The sequence below is a fragment of the Thrips palmi genome, unplaced genomic scaffold (assembly GCF_012932325.1).
Source record: "Thrips palmi isolate BJ-2018 unplaced genomic scaffold, TpBJ-2018v1 HiC_scaffold_18, whole genome shotgun sequence".
In the NCBI taxonomy this organism is placed as follows: domain Eukaryota; kingdom Metazoa; phylum Arthropoda; class Insecta; order Thysanoptera; family Thripidae; genus Thrips; species Thrips palmi.
The window spans coordinates 18,384,549-18,399,874 of record NW_023144627.1 but is presented as its reverse complement, the minus strand read 5'-3'; the positions used below and the strand labels follow the sequence as shown (position 1 = coordinate 18,399,874).

General features: G+C 60.0%; 1 protein-coding gene across 1 annotated transcript in view; it reads left to right on the top strand.

Annotated features, from left to right (window-relative positions):
• Positions 1-869: 869 nt before the first annotated feature.
• Positions 870-15,326, top strand: part of LOC117644901 (protein tiptop-like) — a 35,422-nt gene continuing 20,965 nt past the window's right edge. The window contains exon 1 of the mRNA XM_034384614.1: positions 870-1,016. Within this exon, the coding sequence (XP_034240505.1) occupies positions 968-1,016 (49 nt within the window). The 5' untranslated portion in view covers positions 870-967. The remainder of the gene's footprint in view (positions 1,017-15,326) is intronic.

Below are 15,326 nucleotides of genomic sequence, written 5' to 3'. Positions count from 1 at the left end.
GCGAGAGAGCGCGACGGGGGTGGCGCGAGAGAGACGCGGCGCGGTGCGACGGCGACGGACGAGACGGGGACGGCCGCGGCGCGACGGAGACCGACGCCACAAGTGAGCGAGAAGCGAGGGGCGTCGCGGCGAGTGCGAGAGAGAGGGCGGCGGCGGCGGCAGAGGGAAGGCCCTGCCGAGAGGGACGGAAGACCCTGAGAGGGAAAGACGCCGGCGAGCGAGACGCAGCGTCGCGGCGCGTGCGAGAGAGACGCCCGATAAATCCACGTGGTTGCGAACCTTGTGCGCAGGATCGCCTTCCCCCTCCCGGCCTCGGCCGCCTCGGCGAGCGGAGCCGAGCGGGCCGCGGTGCCCCCACCACGCCCCAGCCGGCCGCCGACTGCCTCCGACTCTCCGGCGCGGCGCGGGCGCGGACGCGCTTGCCAAAATCTGGCCGAATTCCGAGGCGAGCAGACCGCCGCCCTGCCGCCGCCCCTCCGCGCTCCGCGCTCGGCCACGGCATCGCCGCGGCACCGCGCAGAGGTTGGCAGCAGCCCGCCCGGCCGCCAGCCCGCCAGGCCGAGGGGACGAAGGGAAGCACCGAGCAGCGTCTCGCCGACGACGCGACGCGTCGCTCCCACCGCCACCGCCCGGCGTTCGGGTTCGGGCCGCCCCGACGCTCCGCCGCGCCGGCTTCGGGATCCCGCCGCCACGCCGCGCCGCTCGCTGCGCCAGGCTGCGCGCAGCGCGCCGCAAGGGCCGGGCCGCCGGAGCCTCGACGGACACCCCGCCCGGAGAACGGAGCCGGACCGGAGCGAGGCCGGAGCGTAGCCGCCAGACCGCGCACCGCGCCGCACCGCGCCGCACCGCGCACCACCAGTCGCGTTGCGACGAGAGCCGCCACCGGAGCGGAGACTCGTAGACCACAGCCTGCCGCGCCGTGCTGCGCAGTGCTGCGCCGCGCTCGGCCGGCGATCTAGTTTCGGACATGCGGCGGAAAGCAATCCCCGTCGCCGCGAGGTCTCAACAAGCAAGAGGTAGCTGATTTTTACCAGTCGTTACCTCCGCAAAGTGATTCCAGTGTTTGAAAAAGTGTCGTCCTGTGAGAGTGTGTGCGAGGCGGTGATCTTCCCAAGAGATCGCGTTTTTCACGGGTTTCTCTCGATTTTGTGTTGTGATTTCTCAAGACGATCCCGGATTATTTTGTGTTCATCGTTCTTCGCTTGTGATTATTTTTCTCGCGTTTCTACGCGTTTTCATTTTACCGTGTGCTGTGATCTGACGGACCCGCAAGGGGCCTAAGTTTGTGCTGTGTTGTGAAAGTTCTTCATCGGATCGACGCACCCCGGATTTTATCTTGTGTTCCGCCATTATTTTTTGGTTTCGTCGTTCGATTTTGATCGTCGCACCAGTCTCTTGAAGATCTCCGCCCTGGAACCACTTCCGCTTAGGATAGTGTGTAGTGCGCCCTAGCCGGCGAAAAGTGTGTAGTGATGTGCCATTGTGCAAGTGTTTGGTGAAGCCATTCACCCAGTGAAATGTGTGCCCAGTGTCAAGATAGTGATGGTTACCCCATTGGAGGGACTTAGTGTTGTGCCCCTAGTCCCACTCCCCCGCATCAAGTCTCCTGCGACGAAGACATTCCCCATCGGCGTGGTTTGATTTTACTTATTTTTATTTTCTTTCCTTTCTTCGGGAAATTTTCGTGGAGCACCTGTTCAGTGTGTGGAGTGACTGTCTCGGGGAGTCCCGTGAGCCCTTCACCAGCGCAGAGCGCGTAGTGTCCGTCGAACTTCCCTTGTCAGACTTACACTGTGCGATTGTCTGTGACAGCGGTCATTTGTGTGTCTCTTGTAACAATGCAGACACGGCTCTTGAAAGCCACAAATCGCCCTTGTCGCTCTGTGGCTTGTCACCAAATTAGCCCGGAATCGCGTCAGCGGAAAGCGTTCCCACTTCCATTTGTAACCTGCGGCTTTTGCAAATCAAATTCTCCTTTGCTTTGAAACTTGGAGTGAGCTCTGCTGGACGTCGGGCGAATTTAAATGCTGCTGTCAAAATGTAACGTGACAAGTTCGCCGCAGATGTTAGCCACCGCGCTCTTCGTCGCGATGAAGGGGCCCAAGTGCTCGCAGCTCGGCGGTGCGGCTCGGAACTGCACTGCAGACAACACCGACGTGCTTGCCGAAATACCTCCTAAAATCCAAGAGAACGCCGACTGCACTTTGACTCACGAGATCGCAGCGACGTTCCGCACTTCAGTCACTATCAACACTTGTTGTTCCGGGTGCTCCACGATCCGTCTTTGTGTTTGGTTTTTCCGTTTTTATTTTTATTTTCGGCACTGGGACTATGGTTTGCGATTTTGTCGGGAAAGGGGCGAGTGTAACTTGCATGGAAACCACGGGTTGGCACTGCCAAATGAATGGCAGAGAGACCTGAGACCTGGTTTGACTTTGCTCAGGCGTAGAAATTCGGACACGGCATGAGTTTGTTGTTCCACACTCTTTTCTTTATCTTTTCACGGGGAAATCCTTCGTCGGGGTCGCGAGCTTCGCCTGCTAGTGTGACTCTGCCTCCCAAGATGTGAAGTCTAAGTCGAGCCGCGCGACCCACCGCACAGTGGGCAGGAAGACCGACGCCGGCAGCCAAAACTCTGCCCGCGTTTTGAACTCTCGAGTCGCTAATCACCACTCAAACCGAACTTGTGACCCCACCAATGGATTCCTCGTTCAGAGAGCAAGCTAGTGGTGGGGTCAAACGTTCGGTTCGAGTCCCGTTTAGCGACTCTGACGCTCAAAACGCGTCCGGGATTTTGACCGCCTGCACCGGTCTCCTGGCAAATCCACCGTGCAACGCAGTGAGTCCGTGTTTGTGCAAGTGTCACGTCTGACTCGGCTTTTCTTGGGTGACTACAGACCGGCGGCCATGCTGGCCATTGCCGCCCCTTCCAGCACGCCTTACCGCTATTGATATACCATTTAGAAGCGGGCGTCGGGGGCGCCTGGCCTGGCTGGGCCCTTCGCCCCAGCGCGGCACTGCCAGGGCACAGCCAGGGCACAGCCAGGGCACAGCCAGGGCACAGCCAGGGCACAGCGCGGCAGAGTAGCGGCGCTGGGTCCGTGGCGCCTCGCCGGCCGCGCCGCGAGGTTCGCCACCGCGCCGCTGGATGGCGCCACAGTCCGGTCGAAGCTCGGCGCGGGCGACGCGGCCGCCCCGCCGTCCGTTCGAAGCAGCGCTCTGCAGGCCCCACTGCGGACACCTTCTGAAAAGTCGGGTTTTTGAGACGCTGTCCTTCTCATTGTACCGTGCCAAGGCGCCTGAAACGGCGGACTTCGTTGGGCCCGTCGACGCGGAGGTCGGTGGCACACTGATTTCGAAAGTCTTCTGTCCCTCTCGCACTCATGGGGCGCCCCGTGTAGGTGCGAGCGAGACAGAGCGATCAGTCACCCGGCGGGTCGTCCTTGGTAGTTGCGCCGCTCTATGAAAGCACCCATCTCGCAAGTGGAGCTTGTTGTTGTGGCAGGTGGACAGATGGGCACAGGTGTATTTCGAGGATGCACCCCGACAGTGTGCTGGCTGGCGCTAGGCTGGCGTGGCCGCCGCATTGTCGTCGCGGTGTTCATGTCGACCTGTCGGCCCCCTGACTGACGGCTGAGCCCGGCCGGCGCCCAGATAGGCCTGCGCCCATTTGGCCCAGTGAATGTAACAACTTTTTTGCGTGATGCCGTAACGGAGTTGCTACTACCGGTGGGCTGGCTCCGAACGCCACCCTGCCTCTCTCGCACTTTTCCGGGGCGCCCCGTGAGTGCGAGAGAGACTGCGCGACGAGAGCTGTCCGGCGATCGTAGATACACTGCCGTGCGTGTCCACTCGCTGTCACGTCCGCGTCGCGGTGCGATGTGTGATGTACACGCCGATTGCATCATCGGCAGTGCACTGTATTTTTCGTATATCGGGCATCGCACCGCTAGTTTACGTCTCGCCAGTGTAGTAGATTGAGCCGCCGATGCCGGACGGCCGTTCGTTTGTCGCGTTCCGAAAACGTGCGCGGCTTCGCGAGTGACGAGTGCCGCGGCACTGTAAGTGCCCAGTATGCTAATGAGGGTATTTGCCGACCGGCCGGGCAAGTCACCTCAACCCTAGCGTCCTAGACGTGCAGGAGAACCGCAGGGCTGCCCCAAGTTTGGCATTTAGAGACGAATCGGCTCCTTGCCCTGACATAGGCGGTTCAAGACGGCCGACCAGAACACACATCCTGCGATTCTCTGACACGTCCAGGACCCTGACCTCACCTTAGCCTATCATGTTCACGTTTTGTTCCAACTGTCGGCGGGAAAGGCTCAGTTTGGTGGCGAAAGCCGCGGCCGGCGCACAGTGGGCCAGAAGACCGGTGGAGGCAGCCAAAACTCTAGACGCGTTTTGAGCTGCAGAGTCGCTGAATGGGACTCGAACCGAACGTGTGACTCCACCAATGGACTGCTCTCCGAACGAGGAATCCATTGGTGGGGTCACACGTTCGGTTCGAGTCCCGTTTAGCGACTCTGGAGCTCAAAACGCGACCGGGGTTTCGGCCGCCTCCGCCGGCCTTCCGGCCCACTGTGCGGCGCCCCTTGGCACGGCGCTGTCATCGCCGAGGCCGCTGAGCCGAGCCAGTGCAGGGGCCTAGGCCTCGGGCCTCGCCATGCCTCGCCTCGACGAGTCGAGGGCCGCGGGGCTTGATGAGCAGGCGTCGTACGCCGACTAAAAATACACGTTTTGTAGTTAATTCTGCGCGGGAGGCGAAGCTATAAAACTTATAGACAGACAGATGCGCGGCCTGGCAGATATATGGACGGGTAGATAGACACACGAGGCTAAGTTTAGTGTTGATACACACCGCGGGGCGGACCGGCGGGGACCGGCGGACGGTGCAGGCTCCGCGTCTGCGACTAATTTCCCGCCGGTGACGAAGTTGGACGTGAGTCTGGCTGCGTCTGTCTGCCCCTTGCGCGTCGCGGCGCGTGGCATAACTCTTGTCGCGTCACGCGGCGCGCAGTGGGCCCTGAAGACCGGCATGGCGCAGGCGGACAAAGCTCCAGACGCGTTTTGAGCTCCAGAGTCGCTAACAGGCCTCGAACCGAACGTGTGACCCCACCAATGGATTCCTCGTTCGGAGAGCTATCCATTGGTGGGGTCACACGTTCGGTTTGAGTCCAATTTGGCGACTCCGACAGTGGAGGTCAGGTTGCCACGGACGAGCTGTACGCCGCAAGAGCTCTCGCATTGTGCCTCCCCCTCCCTGCCCTCCCCCATATTTATAGCGCGTTTGCCGAAACATGCGGGCAGTGCGTTTTGGGTCTGTAAATATAGAATCCGTTCCTCATCGCGAAGACAGGCGCTCACCGGGTGAGTAGCGGTGCGCAGGTGTGGCAGTGTCGCGTCGCGGCGCGTCGCCGCCTGACAACATCCCTCGTCGTCGAGTCCCTCGGACGCCTCGCGTCGCCTCGCGTCGCCCCGCGATGGCACGGATGTATTTTGGGGGTTTCGTCTTTCGTTATTTCGACAAGCCCGGCTGCGCACAGTGAGCCAGAAGACCGTAGCAGGAGGCCAAAATCCCGCGGACGCGTTTCGAGCTCCAGAGTCGCTGAATGGGACTCGAACCGAACGTGTAACCCCACCAATAGGTCGCTCTCCGAACGAGGAATCAATTGTGGGGCCACACGTTCGGTTCGTGTCCTCTTTAGCGACTCTGGGGCTCAAAACGAGTCTGGAGTTTTGGCCGGCGGCTCCGGTCTTCTGGCCTACTCGCGGATTGCTGGCTACGCCGGCTACTGTCGCACACACGCGATTAGACTCGTAAATTTCTCATCCTCGTCACTCGAGCCGGGCGTCACCCGATGCACGGGCTCCGCTGGCTCCGCTAAGAGGATCGGCGGCGGCCTCCTCTTTTTTACGCCCGGGGATTTAACTGAAACGGAACACCCCGTCGCGTCACCGCGGCGCACCGCCGCCTCCGTCAAGGCCTGCCATTTTGTCAGTGGTCGGCGTCGCACAGTGGGCCAGAAGACCGGTGGAAGCGGACAAAACTCTAGACGCGTTTTGACTCTAGAGTCACTAAATGGGACTCTAACCGAACGTGTGACCCCACCAATAGATTGCTCTCCGAACGAGGAATCCATTGGTGGGGTCACACGTTCGGTTCTAGGCCTGTTTAGCGACCTCTGGAGCTCAAAACGCGTCTAGAGTTTTGGCCGCCTCCACCGGTCTTCTGGCCCACTGTGCGTCGATGTGACGAGCTCCGCCCTATGAATTTTTCATACGCGGCAGAGTGCATGCTGCGTTGGCTCGCTCGGTTTTACGGCGCGCCAGCCAAACAAGACGGAGATAGAGAGAGAGGGAAACAATTTAGAGCGCGGTAATGTGACAGGTTTTTGGAGCGGTGGTCGGACTTGCAGTGCAGGCTCGCCGCGTTTAATACGTGTAATAAACTCGACGAAAGCGACGGGCTGGACGCCGAGGCCAAGGCGCCGTGGGTCGCGAATCGAAGAGGTGCCCTGCTGGTGCGCTGCAGTTTCCGTCGCTCTCTCTCTCTCTCTCTCTCTCTCTCTCTCTCTCTCTCTCTCATTCATAGAGCGTCCCGTGCAGGCACGAGAGAGACAGCGACGAAAACAGCGTCTCGGAATCAAGTCTGGTGGGGGCGTTGGCCGGCGAGGCCTGGGCTGCAGTCCGAGTCGCTCTGTCTCTCTCGCACATATGTGGATCATCCTGCGAGTGCGATAGAGACAGCGCGACGAAAACGACTCTCGGTGTGCTGCTTTTTGTTTTCCTCGCCTCACCTGGGCGAGCCTGGGCGAGCGTGGTCTACACTGGAAGAGGAGAAAGCAAAGCATCGACGACCCATTGACCGTACCGTGATGAATGGTGAGGCTGCAGAGCCAGAGTCGTTTTCGTCGCTCTGTCTCTCTCGCACTCATGGGACGTTCCCCTCGGGTGCGAGAGAGACAGAGCGACGAAGACGACACTCGGAATCAGCCTGCTGTTTTTGTCGGGTCCAACAGCCGAGGAGGCCGGCCGCGCGTCTTTTGGGGGAATCGAACCCACGATGGGGCTAATTATGGTCTGCCCGGTGACTCGGTGGAAAAAGGGGATTTTCGGCAAACAGCCCCTCGTGGGGCCCGCTGGGACCAATCACAGGTCGGCTTGCTTTTCTGCACCGGCAAAACGCTGGCCTAGTCCCCCCCCCCCCTTTTTCCGCCACCCTCCACTTCCGTTCATTGAGGTAGGCTGTGGCGCCCCCGTCTCTCTCTCTCTCTCTCTCTCTCTCTCTCTCTCTCTCTCTCTCTCTCTCTCTCTCTCTCTCTCTCTCATTTGGATTTGAATGGCTCTGGAAAATGAGCGGGTCGCCGCCACCAATGATCACAAACCCCGAGCCAGCAGTCCGATTCCTCGTCGCTCTGTCTCTCTCGCACTCGTGGCGCGCTCCGCAGGGTCCGCAGGCGTGCGAGAGAGACAGACGAAACTATCCGGTGCGTAATGAGGGCGCGGACAACACACTCACGTACCCTGATCCGCCCACGGCCGCCATCGAGGAAAAATCGGAATAAGTAGGCAGGTTTGGGCGTCTCCGGGGAGTATCCGCTATTGGGCAACTTTAGTCATACTCGATGTATGGGTCGTAAAAACAACGGGCTAAATATAATAAAAAGTAACGACGGAGCGGTGCAGGCTGAGGAAGGCGGGGGGAAGACGGACGCGGTAAAGAAGATGAGAGGAGAGACAGGAGAGAGAGAGAGAGGGGGGAGGGGGCGTCCATATTGCAGATTAATGGTTGCGATGGGCCAAAAGCTCCGGCTCCAGGAGGTGCTTTGAAATAATGTCCTCTCTCTCTCTCTCTCTCTCTCTCGCGATACGTCACGCGTCACGCCAATATGCGGTTTCCATCGGCGAGACTTACGAGACGGACGAGCCGCGCTGCAGGCGTCTCTCTCGCACTCATTTGCAAACCAAAAGGCAGTTGCACGCTGCGCCTGCTGCGCTCAGATCCCCCGCCGCCGGCGCCAGGATTCGAACCTCTGACACTCGTACGTGCCCGGCGGTGCCCGGCGGTGCCCGGAGGTGGCGGCGGGTGAAGAGTCCTGCCTGTCGCGCTGGTCCTCATTCCCACGAGTCGGTCCTCCCTTTGCCGCCCCTCTAACCAATAAAATCGAAGACGGACACCGGCCGGAGGGTCCTGGCTCCGGTGCCGCCGGGGCCGCTCGAAGCCGGGCCGTTCGAGAGGGATCATATCTCGATCCAATATCTCGGAGGATGTCGCCGCTTGATGCGTACTCTCGCCGTCCCTCTCGCCCTTTGGGGCGTCGTCCGGGCGCCGCGCCGCCGCCGCGTCGGTGCCACGCCGGGTAATGACCAGTTAGCGGGCGGGGCGGGGCGGGGCGCAAGATTTGAGGGTCCGTAATGCAATTTGCCTGGCCTGCATTGCAGCCGTAAGTGGAGAGACCGAGGAGGCCGACGCGTCCTTCGCTGCACATAAAACCTTGCGGGTTTTCCAACGAACGACCGGCCGACTGCCCCCTCCCCTTTCCCCGGTTTTCGTGAAACACTGTCGTTGGGTGTCGATCCGGACCGGTGGCTTCTAGCGCCACTCGTCAGCTGCGCCGCTCGCCCCGCCCCGTCCCGCCCCCACCGTCGTATTATCGAAGGCTGCCCTACCGAAATCTTTTGGTCAGACTATGAAATTTTATGGCACCATTACCAACCGAAGGGCCTACCTGGTGCATCGTATGTGTGTGTGTGTGTCCGCGCGCGCTTGTGTGTGTGTCCGCTCGTCCGGATAAAAGGAGTTGTTTTCTCTGTTTCACTATTAGGATAAATTGGTATTAACCACAGGCCCGCGAACCCCTTCCCCCTCCCCGCCACGCCTCCGCCATCAGCTTGTATTGACTGTCCAGTCCGGTCCGCATCACCAGTCCATCAACATCAACGCCAGACGACCCCTCCCCTGCGTCCGCGTGCGAGAGGGAGAGAGAGAGAGAGAGAGAGAGAGAGAGAGAGAGAGAGAGAGAGAGAGAGAGAGAGAGAGAGAGAGCGCTTGTACTTGTGTTTAGTTGTAGTGCAGTAAATGCCTCACCGGGGTTCGCCAGCGGATTACAGCTTGCTTATGACACTCGCACCGGTTCTGTGTCGCGACAATGCACACACAGCAGTGCATGCGGTGCATTGTGAGTCCTCTGACGTTGTTTTGACGCGTGGAAAGGCGCCGAGAAGACCCATTCCGAGAGTCGTTTCCGTCGCTCCGTCTCTCTCGCACTCGTCGGGCGTCCCGTAGGGGTGCGAGAGAGACAGAGTAAGGACTCTGCAGGACGTCGTGGCGTGGCCTGGCCGGCCGGGCAACACACCCCTTTCGCGTTCCGGGCTCCGCCCCTCTAGTCCTTTCCAGAGCGTTGCAGAGTGTCAAAGGCTCCTTCAAGGTTCGAGGCGCCAGGGCACTGCCAAAGGCGTTGTGTATTAATGCGGCATTAGCTATTCCGTTGGGGGTCGCTCCCTGGGCGCGCGGGCCGACGTGTGTGTGTGAGAGAGGGAGAGAGAGAGAGAGAGAGAGAGAGAGAGAGAGAGAGAGAGAGAGAGAGAGAGAGAGGAGAGGGAGAGAGCGTACGCTCGTGCCCGTTGATGATAATAAAGATAAGGCGGCTCTGACGTGTCAGTGACACGTCTTTGACAAGCCTCGGGCTGACAGATTGACAGGGTTGACAGGCGATGCGGCAACTCGGCACAGTGTGAGACCGGCCGGCCGGGGTGAGACGGTGCGTCTAGGTGCCCCGCGCCTCCCCGCACTAATCCCCCACCACGTGTTTTGTCATGTTTGTTATTGTCTTGTTTAGTGTGAGTGACAAGTCGCGCGAACCGTAGGACAAACAGCCATCCGAAACTGCTTAGCAAGGAAAAGGGGGTGAAAGTGGTGAATTATTAATAAGTGGGGAGTGTGCGCTCCGACCGAAAGGAGTGTGGGGGAATTCACACCTTAATACTTTCCTTTTTTTGTTAACAATTTTATTATCTGTGGTTGGTTGATTTGTATATTTATTAGGCAGACTGTCTTTACTCATCACGGTTCGCCTCTCAGGTGCAAAACGCCTCCCCCCCCCCTTTCCCTAACCGCACCCTTGCGGCTTTTTTTGTCTCGACCAATACAATATCGTTTGTGAGAATATGACGAGCCAGTCAACGCGCGGGGCGCCGCAAAAACGCGTCTGACGCGTTTGCGTGCGTGCGAGCTGCAAGGGGTGTTCTTCTCGCCGCTCCGTCTCTGTCGCACTCACGGGGCAGCGCACCCCGCGTGCGGGTGCGAGAGAGACGGAGTGACGACGTTTCGGTCAGGGATTACGTACCTTTTGCGGCTCGGGGTGCGAAGAAGGGTTAAGAGAGAGAGAGAGAGAGACGCGTCTTGGACGACTTTTTGGTCGTTACAATCGCAGGATTAGCGTACCAACAGGGTGCACCGTTTATTGAATCCCTCAACGGCTGTGGTGGCGCGGGGCTCGCGGGGCTGCCACTTGCCGGCACCAGCAGACATAGGCAGAGGGCCGGCGGGGGTGGAGCACCGTCGGAACCCTCGGCACCGATGCCCGCGCGGTTTTTGCAACCTCATGATTAGGCCAGTGACTGACAGGGGTGGCCGGCGCGCAGTGTGCATGACGCCGCAGACGGACGCGTTAAAAAGCGAACATGCACCGAAACTAATAACACTACACTGCCGTAATACGAATACAATGGCCGCCTCTTCCCGGTCCTTTTTTTCGCCGGGGGTTGCCTTTTTACAGTGTGGCTATCCCGCTGTCGCTCTCCCATAGATTTCCTCTTGACACTCTCGGACGGCATCCGCCTGGTCATGGACTCGTCATCCATCAAATGCGTGCGCGGGAGGCGACGGACTGCAGTGCCTGGCCGTGCCTGGCTGACGCTCGGACGGCCCGGCCAGGTCTTGAACCCGCGACCTGGGGCCCCTGGTGCCCACTGCACCAGAAGACCGGTGGAGGCGGCCAAAACTCTAGACGCCTTTTGAGCTCCAGAGTCGCTAAATTGGACTCGAATCGAACGTGTGACCCCACCAATGGATTGCTCTCTGAACGAGGAATCCATTGGTGGCGTCACACGCTCGCTTCGAGTCCCGCTCGGCGACTCTGGAGCTCAAAACGCGTCGGCCGCGGTTTCTGAACCCACCCACGGCGGCAACTCTTTCTCTCCAGCGACCGGAAGCGGGGCCCTACACCGTTTGCCGCGTGTTGGTCAGCCGGGGCATTATTTGGCTGACGGACGGCTGCACCCCGGTGGGCCACTGTATGTGGGCCGCCCCCACCCCCCTTTGTTCGAGCCGCCCTTTGGGTGCCCTTCGCACCTCACCCGGCCGGCCCTAATGGACGCCATGTCCGTCACGAGCGGGGACAGCGTCAAAGGCTGCGCGCTGATTCCGAGCAGCGCTCTGTCTCTCTCGAACCCGCGCGGGACGCCTTATAGGTGCGAGAGAGACGGAGCGATCTGCGGACCAAAGTCATTAGCGAAACCCTTTGTTGATTGGTCATACTTTTGAACGGCGATGACCGCCGAGACGACGCTCAGTGGGCGAGAAGACCGGTGGTGGCGGTTTGGTGGAGCGCCCATTGGTGGGGTCACACGCTCGGTTCGAGCCCCGTTTAGCGCCTCTGGAGCCCAAAACGCGTCTAGAGTCCCGGCCCACCGCGCGACGGAGGCCCGATAGCGCACTACCAGTGGATGGCCCGCCGGCGCGGCCGCGCTACCGACACGGTCACCGCGCCGGGCCGCGTCGTGCCGAGCCGCGCCGGCAAAAATAAATGCGGCGATAGTGTCTGGATTTATGTTGCTGGACTGGTCGGCTGGCTCGCCGCAGCTACCTCAGGCTGCTGCCGCCTCGCTGCACCACCGGGGTATCGGCCCATCGACGGGCATCTCCCCCCCCCCTCTCTCTCTCCCCGTCTCTGCCTCCCTGCCTTTGTTGCGACGTCTCTTACACATTTCCCGGAATCGTAAGATGTTAATTTAGCGGGGACACTGCTGCGTGGCCGTGCGGGGCGGGGCGGGGCGGGGCGGGGCGGGGCGGGGAGTGAAAGCCCTGCCGGGCGGACTGGCGGACTGGCGGACTGGCCTCGCGACGTGCGTTCCGTCGTTCCTCCGTTCCGTCTGCGACACTGTGTGAGTGAGGCCGGCCGGACACGCTGCCGCCCTTGCCTTCGCGGTGCTTGACCGACTCGCGGCGTGGCCATGCCTGGCCATTTCCAGCACGAGACCATTTTATTACCCCCTACCCCTTCTTTTTCACATTCCCCCTCCCTCCAGGCCGCGGGGGCCGGACGGTCCGAGCGTCGTTTGCGCCGCTCTGTCCCTCTCGCACCCACACGGGGCGCCCCGCGAGCGCGAGAGAGACAGAGCGACGAAAACGGCCCTCGGTCTGCAGGGCAGCGCGGCCAGGGCGCAGCTGTTGATTTATCTGGAATTGTGACGTTGGCTGCGGATTGAGATATGCATCAAGGCATGGAGTGTGAGCAGGTCGCCTTCCCCTTCCCTCCTTTCCCCGTTTTCGACAACCCCGAGGGGTTTGCGCAGCGCGCACACTGTGAACCCTAACGAGGCCGGCGTCGTGAGGAACCCGGGTTGGAAGGGTTTCGGGTGGGTGCAGCGAGGGCAGTGCTCGAACGGACGGGGTTTCAGACGTATTAGCGGCCGAGGCCAATCCGTCCGGACACCAGAAAGGCCGTGGTGCTGTCTCGAGCTCGCTCTGCCCTTTTTGCCCCAAGGTGTCCCTGGCGCGCCACGCCACGCCACTGCCTGCCAGGGACATTCCTGCCCGCTGTCCACTGTCTTGCAGCTCGCCCTTCTCGCCCTGCTCGTCGTGATGGTACATTGTGCGGTATTGGATGGCCATTGTTTATGTGCCGTCGATACACTTAATCAATCCCCCCCCCCTTTCCTCCTGGTCCTGCTGGGCCCGGTGCCCCCCTCCCCCTTCGCGTGGCGTGGCCGAGCTGACCGGTCCGGTCCCGAAACTTGCGACGTTTCACATCGGAACGGAATATATGGTCACGGATTTGGAGGCGGTGGGCCGGTCCGACCGAGCAGCCAGCCAGCCGGCAAACAGGCAGAGCCGCGTAACTAAGCGCGGAGTCGGGTCAGTTACGAGGCGCTGACACTGGCGATTATGATTGGAGAAATAAATAATTTGGCGGGAGGGAGAGAGAGACAGAGAGAGAGAGAGAGACAGAGAGAGAGAGAGACAGAGAGAGAGAGAGAGACAGAGACAGAGAAAGGTGGAGGATGAGAGATGCACCGGGCAGATGACCGTGCCGCTTATGCAATAAATCCGCCCCGAGACCGAACCAGCGCAAAACCTACGCCGGGCTGCGCCGGGCTTCGCCGGGCTTCCTCAGAAACCGCTGCTGTCTGCTCGGTCTGTCCGGCCGCACTGTGTTGCGGGCGCGCCGGACGGTGCAGCAGCAATTCCAAGTATTGCAAGTAGGAATAAAATAAATATTCCTTCCGAGCAACAGCGTCCGCCTGCCTCGCAACCCCTCTCTCGTCTTGGCTCCGTGCTTGGGCTGATCACAACGCAGTGTGCCCACCTTTTTTATTGATTCCGCTTTGCATACAAGGAAAGGCCCCGGGCCGGTGCTCGCAGTGGCGTGCCCACCGTGCCCACAGTGGCGTGCTCACCGTGCCAGGCCAGCCAACACAAATGGCAGTAACTATGGCGCACCCCTGCCAGATACCACGTGCAGTATGAGAAGCCACCCGTTGAAATAATCCGCTCCCTAGCTGCATGCTGAGGGCCTGTCACTGCCCTCTAACCAATCCAATCTGGATCTAATTTTGTGCGACTGTACATCAGGCCGAGAGATCAAAGCAGATGTGTGCTGCTGGCGGCCCTGGCCTCGGGGCCTCGAAGCGTTCACACATCTCCTCAGCATTCTGCAAGAATCTGCAATCCGAACATGCTGATTGGTGGAGAGAGAGAGAGAGAGAGAGAGAGAGAGAGTGAGGGAGAGAGAGAGGGAGGCAGGCTGGCGCCTGTTCTGTTTTGTTTCCCTCGTTCATTTAATTGTGCCCTGGAACGTTTGGTGGGATTTCGGAGCGCGTCGCCACGGCGCGGCAAGGCACGGTAGAGCGCGCTCGACGTCTTGTCTTTTTTTCGCAACAACTCCCCCTTCCTGGCGAATATGCAGCCGAAGCAATCGTGGCCGCCAAAGCCCTGCGGGACGCTTCCACGCTTATCGTTCGATGAAAACGCCTTCATTTTTCGCGGCACGTCGCTCCGCGAATCGCACTCTGGAAAGGTTGTCGAGCGAACGGGGTGAGGAGGCCTGCTTCGCTATTTTCCGCGCGCGTCGATCTCCGCGCAGCTCCGCGCCCAACACCTGCCCGGAAACGAGATAAGCCACCCGGCGATACGAGTCAGTTTTGTTGTTGTTGTTGTTTCTGTTTCTCTCCTCGCCGTTTGGTTTGACGTTTGGCGCGGCACTGGAAGGACTTTTTTCAAGTCATTTTTGTTGTTGTTAGATTGGCGTTTGTCGCGCGTTCTCCTACGACCTACACAGGGACAAAGAACTTTTTTGAGTCATTTTTGTTTTTGTTTCTTGCCGTCAGATCGGCGTTTGTCGCGCGTTCTCCTACGACCTACGGGGGAAGGAGGGACTATTTCGAGTCATTTTTGTTGTTGTTGCTTCTTTCTCGCCGCTAGGCGGAGGCGTTTGGCGTGCGTTCCCCTCGCGACCTACGGGTAAAAGGAAGGGATGCACACAGGATGCCCAGTTTGGAGTCATTTTTCACGACGGCGCGCTCCAGCTGTCGATTCGCAGCCGGACTGACTGACGGACAGCCAGCATCAATCTGAGGCCGACAGTCGGCGGACAGTCACGGCTCTTTCCGAAAATCCAACAGAATTTGACTCGGAAACGTTTATCGCGATTTATCATTTGGTGACGTGAATAGGCGAGTGGGCATTGTCGCCGCCCCTGGCTGCCGCTGCAGTCGGTAATGATCAGTCGCGTACGAGCCTAAGAGTCGCGCAGAACGAGCAAACACGTTCACTCGCATCATAAGTCACCTGTGTCAAGCAAGTCTCCGGGCCGAAAAAAAAATGGTGAAAAGGGGGAAATTTGCACATCATGAACGTGCGGCTAGTTTGGCGGGACTTTGGGGACAGACCGCTTGACGAAAGCCTTTTGTTCCTGGCTATGGCAAACAATGCCCGGATGTGTTGACTCGTCAATGGCTGACTACCTGGACAGTCGTCGCTGTGTCTCTCTCGCGCCTGCACGGGGCGCCCCGCGAGTGCGAGAGAGACAGAGCGACTGGAGTCG